The sequence below is a fragment of the Salmo trutta genome, chromosome 39 (assembly GCF_901001165.1).
Source record: "Salmo trutta chromosome 39, fSalTru1.1, whole genome shotgun sequence".
NCBI lineage: Eukaryota > Metazoa > Chordata > Actinopteri > Salmoniformes > Salmonidae > Salmo > Salmo trutta.
The window spans coordinates 17319177-17331576 of NC_042995.1; the positions used below are offsets into that span (position 1 = coordinate 17319177).

Here is a 12400-nt window from a genome sequence, read left to right on the forward strand (position 1 = left end):
TGTGTGAACAAAAGGACTAGTAGAAGTAGGTGATTAGCGGGGCCAAAATAGGCCCTAAATTGAATGGGTACTACATTCATGTGCTACCCAAAAGCATTGCAAAACTAAAAAGGTATTCTCCTCCCCACTCACATCATCCAAATGAAAATGTCATGACTCATGACGCAGGGTAGGTAGAAGGGGGAAAATAACACACCCAGAGTGAAACTAGATTGAAAAACATCCTTTAATAGGTCCGTGCCACACACTAGTGAAAAATAAAGCTCCTACAAAAAGAATGATACTTTTTTTTCCACAATATCTTAAATAAAGTAACTTCAAGTACTCTGACTTGGGTACAAAAAATTCTAGCTGCCTCCATTAGGCCACGACACACAGCAAGATTCAAACACAGTGGTTACAAATGGCCTTACGTCCTCTGTACTGTGGCAAGGCAGATATGGGGAAATGATTCATGGGAAAAAAAAATAAAAAATACTTAAACGTTGTTTGTTTTTCTCTTTCTGTATGGAGAGGAATGATTACTGTGTCACTGTCAGACTTTGGAGGCCATGTTGGATTGAAATTATATAAAAAATAACGTCATCATAAAAATGGAAAAACCCAAAAAATTCTATCCCCTACGCCCCTGTTGAAAGGGTAGGCACTACCAAGATTAAGGATACCACAGTGTTTGCAGAGGATATGTATATATTGTACAAACAATATTTATAATGTTTTTTTTTTATCACTTTCACTAAAATAGAATAGAATGCTACAATCATTCTAAGGCATAAACAATATCTGATATTTTAAACAATTCGTTCCAAACAAGACTTGAATATTGACATTAATAAACAGTATATACACATGTATCACCATTGTCTGACTGTTTTTCTGCAATTTTTGTAATTAAATGCAGTTGTACAGTTTTAACGTAATGATTACAGTCCTCTGGTGCCCAAAAGCATAGAACAGTGTAAACAGTGATTTTTTTTCTTGGCTTTGTTTCATATTTGGGAAAAAAAATCGAATAAAAAGTCAAACACAAAGACAGACATTCCTTTCGATTCAAAGCAGTTGAGCTGATTCTTCCTTTTCATAGAAAATGATGTGGACCTTTTTTATTTTATTTATTTATTGATTCATAAATAATTATTAAAAAATTAAATACATTCACTATAATACGATTAAATAAAAATAAAAAGTCTATTTACAAGTAGTGGAAAGTATTCTACCGCAGATGCATCTTGGGTGGTTGAGCAGGATGAGGATTCAGTGCAATGATCTTGAACAGGAAATGGTATTGCACTAAGACACCCGGTTAACATTGTGTGGGACTCTTTGGGTGTTTGGATCCCTGTTGTACTGTAGCAACACCAGCCTTACAAGTCTGTCTGTTGACATTTCACTTTAACCGCCCGGGTTCGTCCCAAAGTACAGACGGACTAGCATCATCATCTTGTCGTTCCCAAAGCGTGGTGCCTCTGCTATGAAATGTCAAATAGAACTTTACTGGAGGTCTGGTTTGAGACAGTGACGATGATCGGTAAAACAACACCCAAACTGATATATTAGTTTATTTGCTTGAGAAGCTCTGTCCATCTCTTATCAAAGAACTTCCTCATGTTGTGTCCCGCTCGCCCAATGTCTGAATTGTCTTCATTAAACTTTTCACAGTTATCAAAAACCAGGTTGACGTCAATGATGAAAGTCTCCAGATTCTGATACCTGAAAGGAAGAGGAACAGATCATTTCGAGTAAATGAGTAAAACACTCGATTGTTATGTTATCTTTTCCTGGTTACGTGACTAGATCAGAAAAAAAACTCTGGGTTAGTCATAGTATGACTACTTGGGAGTGGATAGTAATAGTGTCATATTAATAGTGAACTCACTGGCTGCTGATGAGCTTCTCTCTGATGGTGGCGAAGTCCATGGGCTTCTTGATGACCTTCCTGTAGCCAGGGATCCCCTTGGTGTTGACGGGGTTGAGGAAGGGCCAGGCATCCTGGTGGCGCTCCAACTCAGCCAGGAGCACCCTGTAGAAGAGACCACACACACACACGTCACAAAGGGAATGTTAACAGTACATTGGACCTTCGATTATTTAAAGATGCTGAACGCAATGCCCCAGGCAAATACATTAACAACCTGCATCTACATTTCCATCAGCAACTCACTGATTAAAGTGCTGATACTTGTGCTTAGAAAATGACTCCAAGGTTTATGGTGTAGTACAGTACCTGCACAAACCCAGGTCTCTGTTGTTGTCTCTGGCTGTCTTGGCTCTCTTCACACACACCACAGGGCTCTCCTTACTGGGCGACTGGGGTGTGGGCGGGGCCTGGGACGGGGCGGGGCTCTCCTCTCCTTTCCTCTTCCTGCTGGGGGGCTCTTTCGCTCCTCCTCCTTTCTTCGGGGTGCTGTTGGCGCTCGCCGAGTCGTCCTCTGACACCTCCACGTTGCCGTTACTGTTGCCGGCCTGCTTCCCGTTCCGCTTGGCCTCAGCAGCGGTGGGTTTCTTCCCGCTTCCACCCGCCACCGGTTTGCTCGGCAGCTTCTTGTTCTTGGGAGATGGGCCGCTCGCCTGAGGGGAGAGTGGAGGAGGACAAATATTCATGCAGATGTACTTACAAAGCAATGGCACTTAGCATATTTTGTACAGTGTTGTTGAATTACCTACTTTGAAATAATATATGATATGAAAATGACAGGTACATGATGTACTTTGAAATATTGTAGAGGTACATGACTGATACGCATGGCTGACATACTTCTACAGTAAGGTAGGATATGTAAATGTTGAACAGTGGCTAGGACAGTTTGGGTCACCTTGGATATGCAGGCGGGGCAGTACCAGTCCCCCTCGGGGATGGTGGTGATCTTGGGTTTGTGACAGTACGTGTGGCAGCCTTTGTCACAGCCATCACACAGCAGAAGCAGGTCCTCGTTGTCACCCTTCCTGCAGATCTGACAGTACTGAAAGCAGGCAACACAGTGTCACCTCAAACCCAAGGGATGGATTTCGAATCAACATTTACCCAGATTTACATTGGAATCCACTCCAGAAGGGACTTGAAATGGCCTTGGGATTCAAATGCTCTCCAATGACACACAGACTTCCCTAGCGTATTGAAATTCCGTGCCAGCCAGTTACAGTCATTGAGGTTTTACTCACCACTTTCATGATGGACCTCTCCCAGGCGATGGACTTCTGGAGCTGCTGGAGACACATGGCCAGCTGGGCGGCACTGCGGACGTCGCCCAGGGCCTTCCTCCACACCTTCATCCCATGGGCCACCTCCTCCTCGCCCCTGTGGAAGGCAACGCAGATGTCAGAGGGATGGACGCATACAAACAGGAAACGGAAAGTCGGACTCGGACGCATGCAGGCAGGTACACATGCTCAATCATTCGCTTTCCAACACAAACACCTGCCCATACACAGACACACGCCCACTGTCAACACAGCTAGCTGAAACTGCAGCTGTGCAGACAGACACAGGTATGAGAGTGAGTGAGTGAGTGAGGGGGGCAGGCAGGCAGGCAGCAGGGATATATGGGTACAGATACACACACCGCCAGGGAGGAGTGACGCCCATGCAGATGCCGGGAGAGGACGCAAAAGAATGGTAGGGGGGGACGAGGTGGATGATTACTGACGCATAACACCATGCAGACGGCCAGAAAAAGTCAACGGGAAAAAACATTCACCACACTGTGAGTCAACCCCAAACCAGAAGACAAACATAAAATGCACTATAAAAGAGGCAAAACCAAAAAACAGACAGCATAGGTAGATGTCTTTTTGAAAAATGAAACAAAAAAAGCACACAGAAGTGTTTGGTTGAATGCTGAGTGGATGACCTACCCTTCCCTGTCAGCACTACTGGAGGGAGCGGGGACAGTGACGGTACCGACAGCCCCCACATTATCCAGCCTGATCTGAATGGTGGTACCTAAGGGGCTCCTCAGGTACCTTCTCTCGATGTTCCTCTCCAGGTCCGCCAGCCGCGTCACCGCTATGTCCAGAGGGTTGTCCGCGTGACGCACCACGCCGCCCGCCTTGTGGTCCGCCTTGTCCTCCGGTTGGTCTTTGTCGGCAGCGCCGCCCGCCGCTGGTCGGTGTTTGGGGAGGGGCTTGTGCTCGTGGTAGACCAGATCCTCCCTCTCTGATTGGGGCTCGGGGTACATCCAGCCCTGTGCAGAGAATGTTGGGTAATGCAGTCTTTAGGATAAAACTCCTACGGTCTTAAATAACAACCCATTCCCTGGCTACTGTCAGTAGATCTTAGTTAACATTTAGACTTGAAAATGTTAGTGAGTGGCCCCCGCTACTATTCATTACTTTCGAAAAGAGTCCTATATTTTCTCCAATGGATAAGGATGAGAGCTGTAATAAAAGGAAGCTGCCCATTTGTTGACGTCGTCGTTGTTGTTGTTTACCTTGACCTGCAGGCTGGCGGTGGTGACCTTCCTCTCCAGCTCCTCCACCTGCTGCAGCACAGCGATGTCCATCTCCATGGCCTGCTCCTCCACACACCACCCCCGCACTGACTCCACACTCACCTGGCTCTCCTCCAGCTCACACAGCTCTATCATGGCCGCTGCAGATTGGGGAGGCAGGACGGCATTAGAGACCAGTCACACACCCCATAGACAACGCATACATATTATTCGCACATCAGACCCAACACGGCCTTGCTTCTGTCGCTCGCTACTCCCTCCCCAACGCAACAACAAAACCACACACCCTCTTACCACACACACACACACACAGAGATTAAGAATTCAATATCCAGACACAAAGAGCTGTTCAATCAGAAACCACACGAACGTTAACAAATCTGGCTTTGATGTCAGACTCATATTGAGCAGTCAGTCATGCGTCATGTACCAAATGTCAAGTCATTGTGAAGCGCAGGTGCTTGGAGTGTGCTCAGTAGGGGTAGAACTACTCAGGGCTGTCATAACACAGTGCTCAATCAGACTCCAACGCAAAAGTCTTTGTGAAAGTCTGGGCCTGCCAGTCGGAGTGCTGCTCAGTTTCACTGACACAAAATCAAAGCTCCTTTATTCATCGGGATCTGTTGACTAAATCTACTCTGTAAAGGCTATGCAGATTGCTAAAGATTGGGTAAGTGAGGGACCTACCAGTCACCCAACTGAGTGACCTACCGCCTGTGTTTGTGTCTGAATTAGTACTCACCGTCTCTGTGCTTGGTGCAGACCTGTGGGATGAGCTCCATGTATTTGTGCACCTGTCGGTGCAGAACCTTCTCTCTGACTCCCCGGCTGTGGAGGGACTCCACCAGAGAGCGCAGCTCCTCAATGTCTGACACCCGCCACCAGCCTGACAGCATCTCTGAGCGCGCACACACACACACACACACACACACACACACAAATAAATAAACATATAGACATTATTCAGAAAAATAACTTAAGACAATATAATGTCCCCATGAAATAGATGTACAGTATTCTGATACAGAACACACTCCAGTACTGTTCTCTCTCCTCAAGAGATTCCTTTCTTCCACCCAGTAGAACAAAATCAATTATTCATTCTTATGACTCAGTGAATTAATAAAGGTTAACTGAATAAATAGATGACTCATCCCACACACGCGCTCGCACACACACACACACACACACACGCTCACCCTCGGGGATGGGCCGTGGTGTGGGGTGGTCCGAGTGCTTGGGCACCTCCATCATGGCGGGAGAGGGCACCGTGGACGAGAGCTTCTCGCCGGGAGGAACAGGCGACTCGCTCTTGCTGGAGACGCTGGGCGCCGCGTTGGCACTGCCCTCCACGGAGCTGAGGCCTGATTGGCCTGGCAGGGGGCTGCTGCAGAAGGGCAGCTGGCTGGGGCTCATCATTCCACTGGGCCAGCCACCGCAGAACGCTGAGAGACCCAGCAACGACCCGCCAGCCTTACCCTAGAGGGGGGAGATACATACAGGATTTTCCATTATCAGCTTCTACTACCAGTATAAATCATTAGGACAAGGGGTCTGTCCTGGCAGCCTACTGACCTGCAGGGCTGACAGAGGGTAGTTGATGAAGCCAGCTGGGTGGTGGGGGCTGGCTGAGGCCGACGCTGCAGAGGGGGTGAGAGGCAGGGCGGGGGAGGCCGGGGGAGACCTGGCCCGTGTGAGGCTGGAGGAGGGCAGCGGGGAGGACTGGAGAGGGCCGGGCCCTGGGGAGGGAGAGGTGGTGAGGGAGGTGTCGTCACAGGGGGAGCGGGGGAGCAGGGTGAACCAGTGACCGCTCCTCTCTGTCAGGACCCTGAGGAGCTGGTCGCTGGGGAGGTACTGGAGCTGTGCAGGGGTAGGGGTTAGGGTGGAGGTCTTCATAGGGCTGAAAAGCTGGGGTGGGGGGCTCAGGAGGGAGGAGAACGAGGAGGGAGACGAGTTGGAGGTGGGGTAGCCGGGTTTGGCCTCCTCGCACGGCAGGTTGGGTGCCGTCGACGCACAGGGGCTTGTAGGTAAGGCGGGCAGGGAGGCGTTGTAGGCGGGATATGATGGTGGTGTTGTTATTGTTGTCGTGGTAACAGACGGTGGCGTGGGGCTGCCGTTGTATTTGGGACGGGGGTCTGCCTCGGCTTCGCGGGTTTCCTTGGCAACGTCCTTAGCGACGTCGAGGAGCGTGGTCAGTTTGGAGAGAGAGGCTGACTGCAAGAGGAAAAGACTGTGAGAACCTTTCTTCTCCTCCTTCCCTTCCTCTGACCCCATGGGGGTGTAGACGCTCCTCTGCTCCCCGCCGACGCCCCCAGGTTTCTCCTTCTGCACCTCCTCCTCCTGCGGCTCCTCCTTGATGTGCACCTCCCCTGCTGCCGTCCTCCTCCTCTCCCTCTCTTTCTCCAGCTCCCCCGCAGCTTCTCCGCTCTCCATGGCCTCGATGAAGACCCCTCCACAGTGGGGCAGAACCCAGTAGCGCCGGCGGTACCGGTCCTGGCCGTACATCATGGAGCGCAGGGAGTGGGACGCCTCAAACAGCTTCCTCCTCACCTGGTGTTGTTGCTGTGAAACCAAGCAAGACCGCCATGACCTGAGTTATAACTAAATCAATGAATCAATAATATCTCACTATTTAGTATTGTTCTTTCATAGAGATGGAACTCTCAGATCTCCGGAAGGAAGGACTTACCTTGGCTAGCTTCTCTATCTGTTTCTCCAGCTCCTCCACACTAGTTGATTGGTCCCCATCGTCCTCGTCACACGTTTCCACTTTCTTCCCCTTCTTCATCTCCTCCTCCTCTTCCTCGTCCTCTTCATCGGCCAGGTCGTCGCTGTCTTCGTCTTCATCATCGTCGTCGTCGCTTTCTGCCCCGGCCTTTCTCTTGCGTTTGAGGCTAGAGGAAGGCGTACCCAGGGGCTGGGTCTCCTCCCCTCCCATGCTGGCATCTCTCTTCCCGGTCCGTTTGGCATGGATGGTCCTCAACCTGGAGAGAGAGAAACACACAGGTGAGCTTTCAGATGCACACACACACACACACACACACACACACACACACACACACACACACACCCATCAACACACACACCACTTACTTTTTGAGTTTGCCCTCGATCAGCCACTTGTCCTTCCTCATGTTGGTCATGTGATCAAGGTTCTTGTCGATCTCACTGTAGAAAGAGAGTAAGATTCAGGATATGTCAGTTCACACGTACAGGTAACTATGGAGACAGTGAGTAAATGAGGGATACAAAGTATATTGAAAGCAGGTGCTTCCACACAGGTGTGGTTCCTGAGTTAATTCAGCAATTAACATCCTATCAAGTTTAAAATGATGTATAAAAACGCTGGGCATGCCATTATTTTGCTACCATGGCTATGTCCCCATAGGATGACAATGCCCCCATCCACAGGGCACAAATGGTCACTGAATGGTTTGATGAGCATGAAAACGATGTAAACCATATGCCATGGTCGTCTCAATCATCAGATCTCAACTCAATTGAACACTTATGGGAGATTCTGGAGCGGAGCCTGAGACAGCGTTTTCCACCACCATCAACTAAACACCAAATGAAGGAATTTCTTGTGGAAGAATGGTCAGATTCCTCCAATAGAATTCTAGACACTTATAGAATCTATGCCAAGGTGCATTGAAGCGGTTCTGGTTCGTGGTGGCCCTAAGCCCTATTAAGACACTTTATGTTGGGGTTTCCTTTATTTTGGCAGTTACCTCTAGTTAACACAAACAGTACAATTTTCTCTCTCTCCGTAGAGTGAATAGCCTGCAGCGCTAGTATCCCTCCATTCTAGTGAATAATTTATGTATTGGCTTCTCTCTCTATCAAAATTGAATCCCACTCCAGATTAGCTGATCTATCCAGAGTCTTACACAGCATTAATAAAACACGAGAGCATTAGCAGCTGAGTGAAGTCAACTGAACGTCATTATTTGTAAGGAGCTAAAAGGCAGTAGGCTCACAACAGTACGGAAGCCTCCTGTACACTAAACCTCTCACACTGGCTCCAGCTAATACGACAGGAAGGGATGACGATGCCTGATCTACAAGGATGTTCTCTCATGCTTGTGAAATGTTGTCTGCATATCCTATCAGTAAAACCAGTAAAAACATTTGATCTCCTTACGCCCAATAATCTATTCCCTTGTGGCTCCACTGGTATGAGGCCTGTGTGATGTACAGCACTGGCAGGTCAGCATCTCTCCTCCTACCTGACGACACTCTTGCTTCAGAATTATCTATTTAAATGTTTGGCGTCTCCTGTTCTTTACTCCTACCTGACGACACTCTTGCTGCAGGCCAGCTCATTGGCCAGGAAGCCTAGTATGGAGGCCTTCTGGGTGGGGGTGTGGGCCTGGAAGGCCTTGGTCTTCAGGCTGAGGGCCAGCTCAGCCAGGTCAGTCTGCCCACAATGGGCCCCCATGTACATCTGCAGCACCTCCGACACATTGTCCCGGTTGATGCCCACGTTGGTCAGATGGTCCCCCAGCATGGTCTTGGTCTGGGGGGAGAGGAGAGAGACAGGAGGGGTGAGTCATGGAAGATAGAGTGAAAGACAGCAAGGTCTTGGTCTGGAAGGGGGTGTCAGGAGGGTTGGGTCGTGATAGAGTTGTTCCATGTACACTTTCCAGGGGAGTGTTGACTCATAGACAATGGACTGGTTTCCCAGACACAGATTAAGTCCTAGACTAAAATGCATGTTCAGTGGAGATTCTCCATAGAAAGTGCTTCTTAGTTCTTAGTCTAAGACTAGGCTTAACCTGTGTCTGGGAAACTGGACCAATGCGTGTAGGTTTTTATTCCACCTATGTGAGAACATGATTGTACGTTCCTGTACATGTACAGTATGTCACCTTGTGTCCAGGGGGCAGTCCAGGGTCACACACGGCCAGGGAGAGGAGTCTGACCAGCAGGTCCTGGACGTGTCCCATGCTGTCTCCCACGTTGAGCAGGCCCTCCTGCAGCATGCCCAGGGTGGGTACGTCCACCCCCACATCGAAGCCCAGCACCTTCCCAAAGCCGCGTAGGAACTGCATCAGCATCAGGCAGTCAGACACCGCACCCCCCGGCAAGATCAGGCCAGGGATTCTGGAAAACTCTGGAAGAGGCTGGAGTGAAAGGTAAGGAGAGGGAGGGATGTTTAGGATACGTCTCACATGACACCCTGGGACTCCTACTGTGCCCTATGTGGACGGCAGTATATGGGGAGTAGTGTGACTAACATATTGCAATGCCAATGACTGAATCACATGGCTCTGAATGGCAACTTTTTGTTTAGGTTTTCATTAGTGTACATGTGGTGGGCTATTATCTCGTCCCTCCTTATGCATTACTCTCCTTAGCCACTTGATGGCAGTGTACAGCACAAACCGTGTCCAGTACTCAGGTTTCACATATGATACATAACAGATATACTGTACATACATACCATTGTGATGATACAATGCCCTTAACCACCCATAACCCAAACCTAGACAATATTAACTTGTCAGTTCAAATATATATCATGTAAGAGAGATGTAACAACATTAAACGGCCACCTACAATTTGGAAAGCTAGGTCCCTTTAATGATGTCACCCTTCAGACATCACACAGGACTGAATCATGGGCAAGATGGGTCATTTATTACCTTATGATCGGCCAGACACATGTCTTCATTTGGCTTCTTCAGCTCCCTGGCAATCTCCAGTTCCAGCCTCCTCAGCTCCAATTTCCGCTCCTTGTTCAGGCGTTTCTCATCCCTCTTTTCCTGCCGCAAGCGCTCGCGCTCCTGAGGCCCCAGAGAAGGAGAGAGGAGGGGAGAGTTAATGGGCTCACGCCAGTGGAGGTAAAACAGACAAGAATGTCAAGCCGAGTCTGCTGAGTAGTTTTAGAATTCAGCCCGGCGCCCCTGCCTGCGCTCTCAAAGAAAAAGCGCCCGAGGGCCATTCTTTTGACTCAGTTAGTGTATTGAAGAAATGAAAAGTAGAGGGAGGAGAGAGGGATTGGATGGGTTCAGGAGGAGTGGGACCTTCTGGCGTGTGTGTATGTTATGTGTTGTGTGTGTGTGTGTGTGTGTGTGTGTGTGTGTGTGTGTGTGTGTGTGTGTGTGTGTGTGTGTGTGTGTGTGTGTGTATGTTATGTGTTGTGCGTGTGTGTCACGTACCTCTGCTTTCTTGCGAGCCTCCACCGCCTTCATGAGCATCCCATGTTGCCGTCTCCTCTCCCTCTCCTAGCAGAGCAGAGAAAACACACACACACACGTTACACACCGGAGAAGGTGTAACCTCCACAGGTGAAGTCAGAGAGGTGGACAGAAGGAGGAAAACCCCCATTCGCCTCCATCGTGGCGAGGTTTTCACATACAGCAACACGTACAGTTGAAGCTGAGGTTAAGAAGACAACGGTACGAATGACGACAACCAGAAAGCATCAGAGGGAGAATGCGGTAGATGGTGATGACGGGGTCAAAAAGAGAGGTTAGGGTCAAGCTATGATGCCTCTAGGTAAAAAGCTGACGGAACACAAAGCAAAATGACTGAGTCATCATAGCCACAAGCCAGTGGGATGAAAACAAACATTGCTCTGTGTATCATCCATCTGTTTAGCTGAATGCCGTTCCAGATTGAAAATAGCCTAAACCTATGGGGGGATATTGAGTGAAGGTCTTACAAGGAGACTTCCCTGGTTGAGGATAGATTGTCTCAAAATGTTTTATTGTAAACAAATAGGATTTGATCAAGGCAAAGCGAGGACAGTGACTGTCTGTCTGAAAGGGGTGGGGAACTCAGTGATGAGATAAACAGAAGTCAATGAAACAAATCCTCTGGAGTCAGCTGCTTACAGCATGTAGGGCCAGGAGTTTCTCCTGCTCAAGTTTATATTGTTAGGAAAAACTCCTGGCTCTAATCATGTGCAACAGACACGCACAACAAGCAATAGCCAGCCAGCCAGTCAGGCTGCTGGAGAAGACAGGCAGGTACAGCAATAGCCAGCCAGCCAGTCAGGCTGCTGGAGAAGACAGGCAGGTACAGCAATAGACAGCAAGCCAGTCAGGCTGCTGGAGAAGACAGGCAGGTACAGCAATAGACAGCCAGCCAGTCAGAAGACAGGCAGGTACAGATACAGAACAGAGCAGCAGAACGACTCAGGCTTGCATTCCAAATGGCACCCTCTTCCCTATGTAGTGCACTACCTTTGACCAAAGTAGTGCACTATGAGGTAGTGCACTATGCCATTTCAGACGCAGCCTCAGAGACTCAATGGGACGTAACAGGTTAAAGGGCAGCTCTTTGTGGATGGAGACGGACACAAGCTCAATGTCTGGAACTGGAAAACTCAAGCACTCACAGCCACTCAAAAACAACAGCTAGACGATGGATGTGATGGATGACTCATCGAGAGGAGCGTACTTTCAGACAGTAAGAGTGAGCATGGCAGGGCATGGCCGCCTTTTGCAATGCATTCTGGGGAGTGCGGGGGGAGCTACCGAACCACCGCAGGCGGAGCGAGGTCAGGTGTCTCAGAGCAGATGGAGGCGACACACTGTTGTGTTTGTTTGTTTGTATGTTTGTTTGTTTTGCTGAAAAGCCATGCAGAATAATGTAGTATGACTGCAGCCAGTGCTACACTTAATGCATTGCTATGACAACCATATCACAACCAGGAAACACGATGCGGTGTTAGATGTACAAAAATAAACATACCCATACCATATCTAGTCTATGCCTCTCCAACTCCTGGCAGAAAGAGTTGGCAAAGTATTATGGAACAGAAATGACAGCAAAAAAAAACAGATTGTTTAGCAGAAAAATACCCAAAGTTCAGAAATAACCCAATAGAATGGAAACTGACCAAAGAGAAACGGTAAAGGGTTTAATAAAATATCTAGTTACACACAACCTTGAAACACACACACACAAACACACACACACCCTGTAAACACTGATCTAGC

At 48.7% G+C, this 12400-nt stretch overlaps 1 protein-coding gene across 14 annotated transcripts in view; it reads right to left on the bottom strand.

Moving 5' to 3' along the window:
• Positions 1-208: 208 nt before the first annotated feature.
• The window catches only part of LOC115179602 (bromodomain adjacent to zinc finger domain protein 2B-like), a 70077-nt gene continuing 57885 nt past the window's right edge, over positions 209-12400 (bottom strand). For 4 of the 14 annotated variants that reach the window (XM_029741215.1, XM_029741223.1, XM_029741218.1 and 1 more), the window contains 17 exons: positions 12153-12185; positions 10613-10678; positions 10097-10237; positions 9320-9574; positions 8744-8967; positions 7542-7616; positions 7138-7432; positions 6024-7010; positions 5648-5927; positions 5191-5346; positions 4428-4588; positions 3853-4181; positions 3160-3295; positions 2814-2960; positions 2225-2568; positions 1877-2020; positions 209-1710 (listed from right to left, as the gene is read on the bottom strand). In XM_029741215.1, coding sequence (XP_029597075.1) covers positions 1554-1710; positions 1877-2020; positions 2225-2568; positions 2814-2960; positions 3160-3295; positions 3853-4181; positions 4428-4588; positions 5191-5346; positions 5648-5927; positions 6024-7010; positions 7138-7432; positions 7542-7616; positions 8744-8967; positions 9320-9574; positions 10097-10237; positions 10613-10678; positions 12153-12185 — 3930 coding nt within the window. In that variant the 3' untranslated portion in view covers positions 209-1553. The remainder of the gene's footprint in view (positions 1711-1876; positions 2021-2224; positions 2569-2813; positions 2961-3159; positions 3296-3852; positions 4182-4427; positions 4589-5190; positions 5347-5647; positions 5928-6023; positions 7011-7137; positions 7433-7541; positions 7617-8743; positions 8968-9319; positions 9575-10096; positions 10238-10612; positions 10679-12152; positions 12186-12400) is intronic. The other 10 variants (XM_029741217.1, XM_029741225.1, XM_029741219.1 and 7 more) reach the window with 5 other exon arrangements.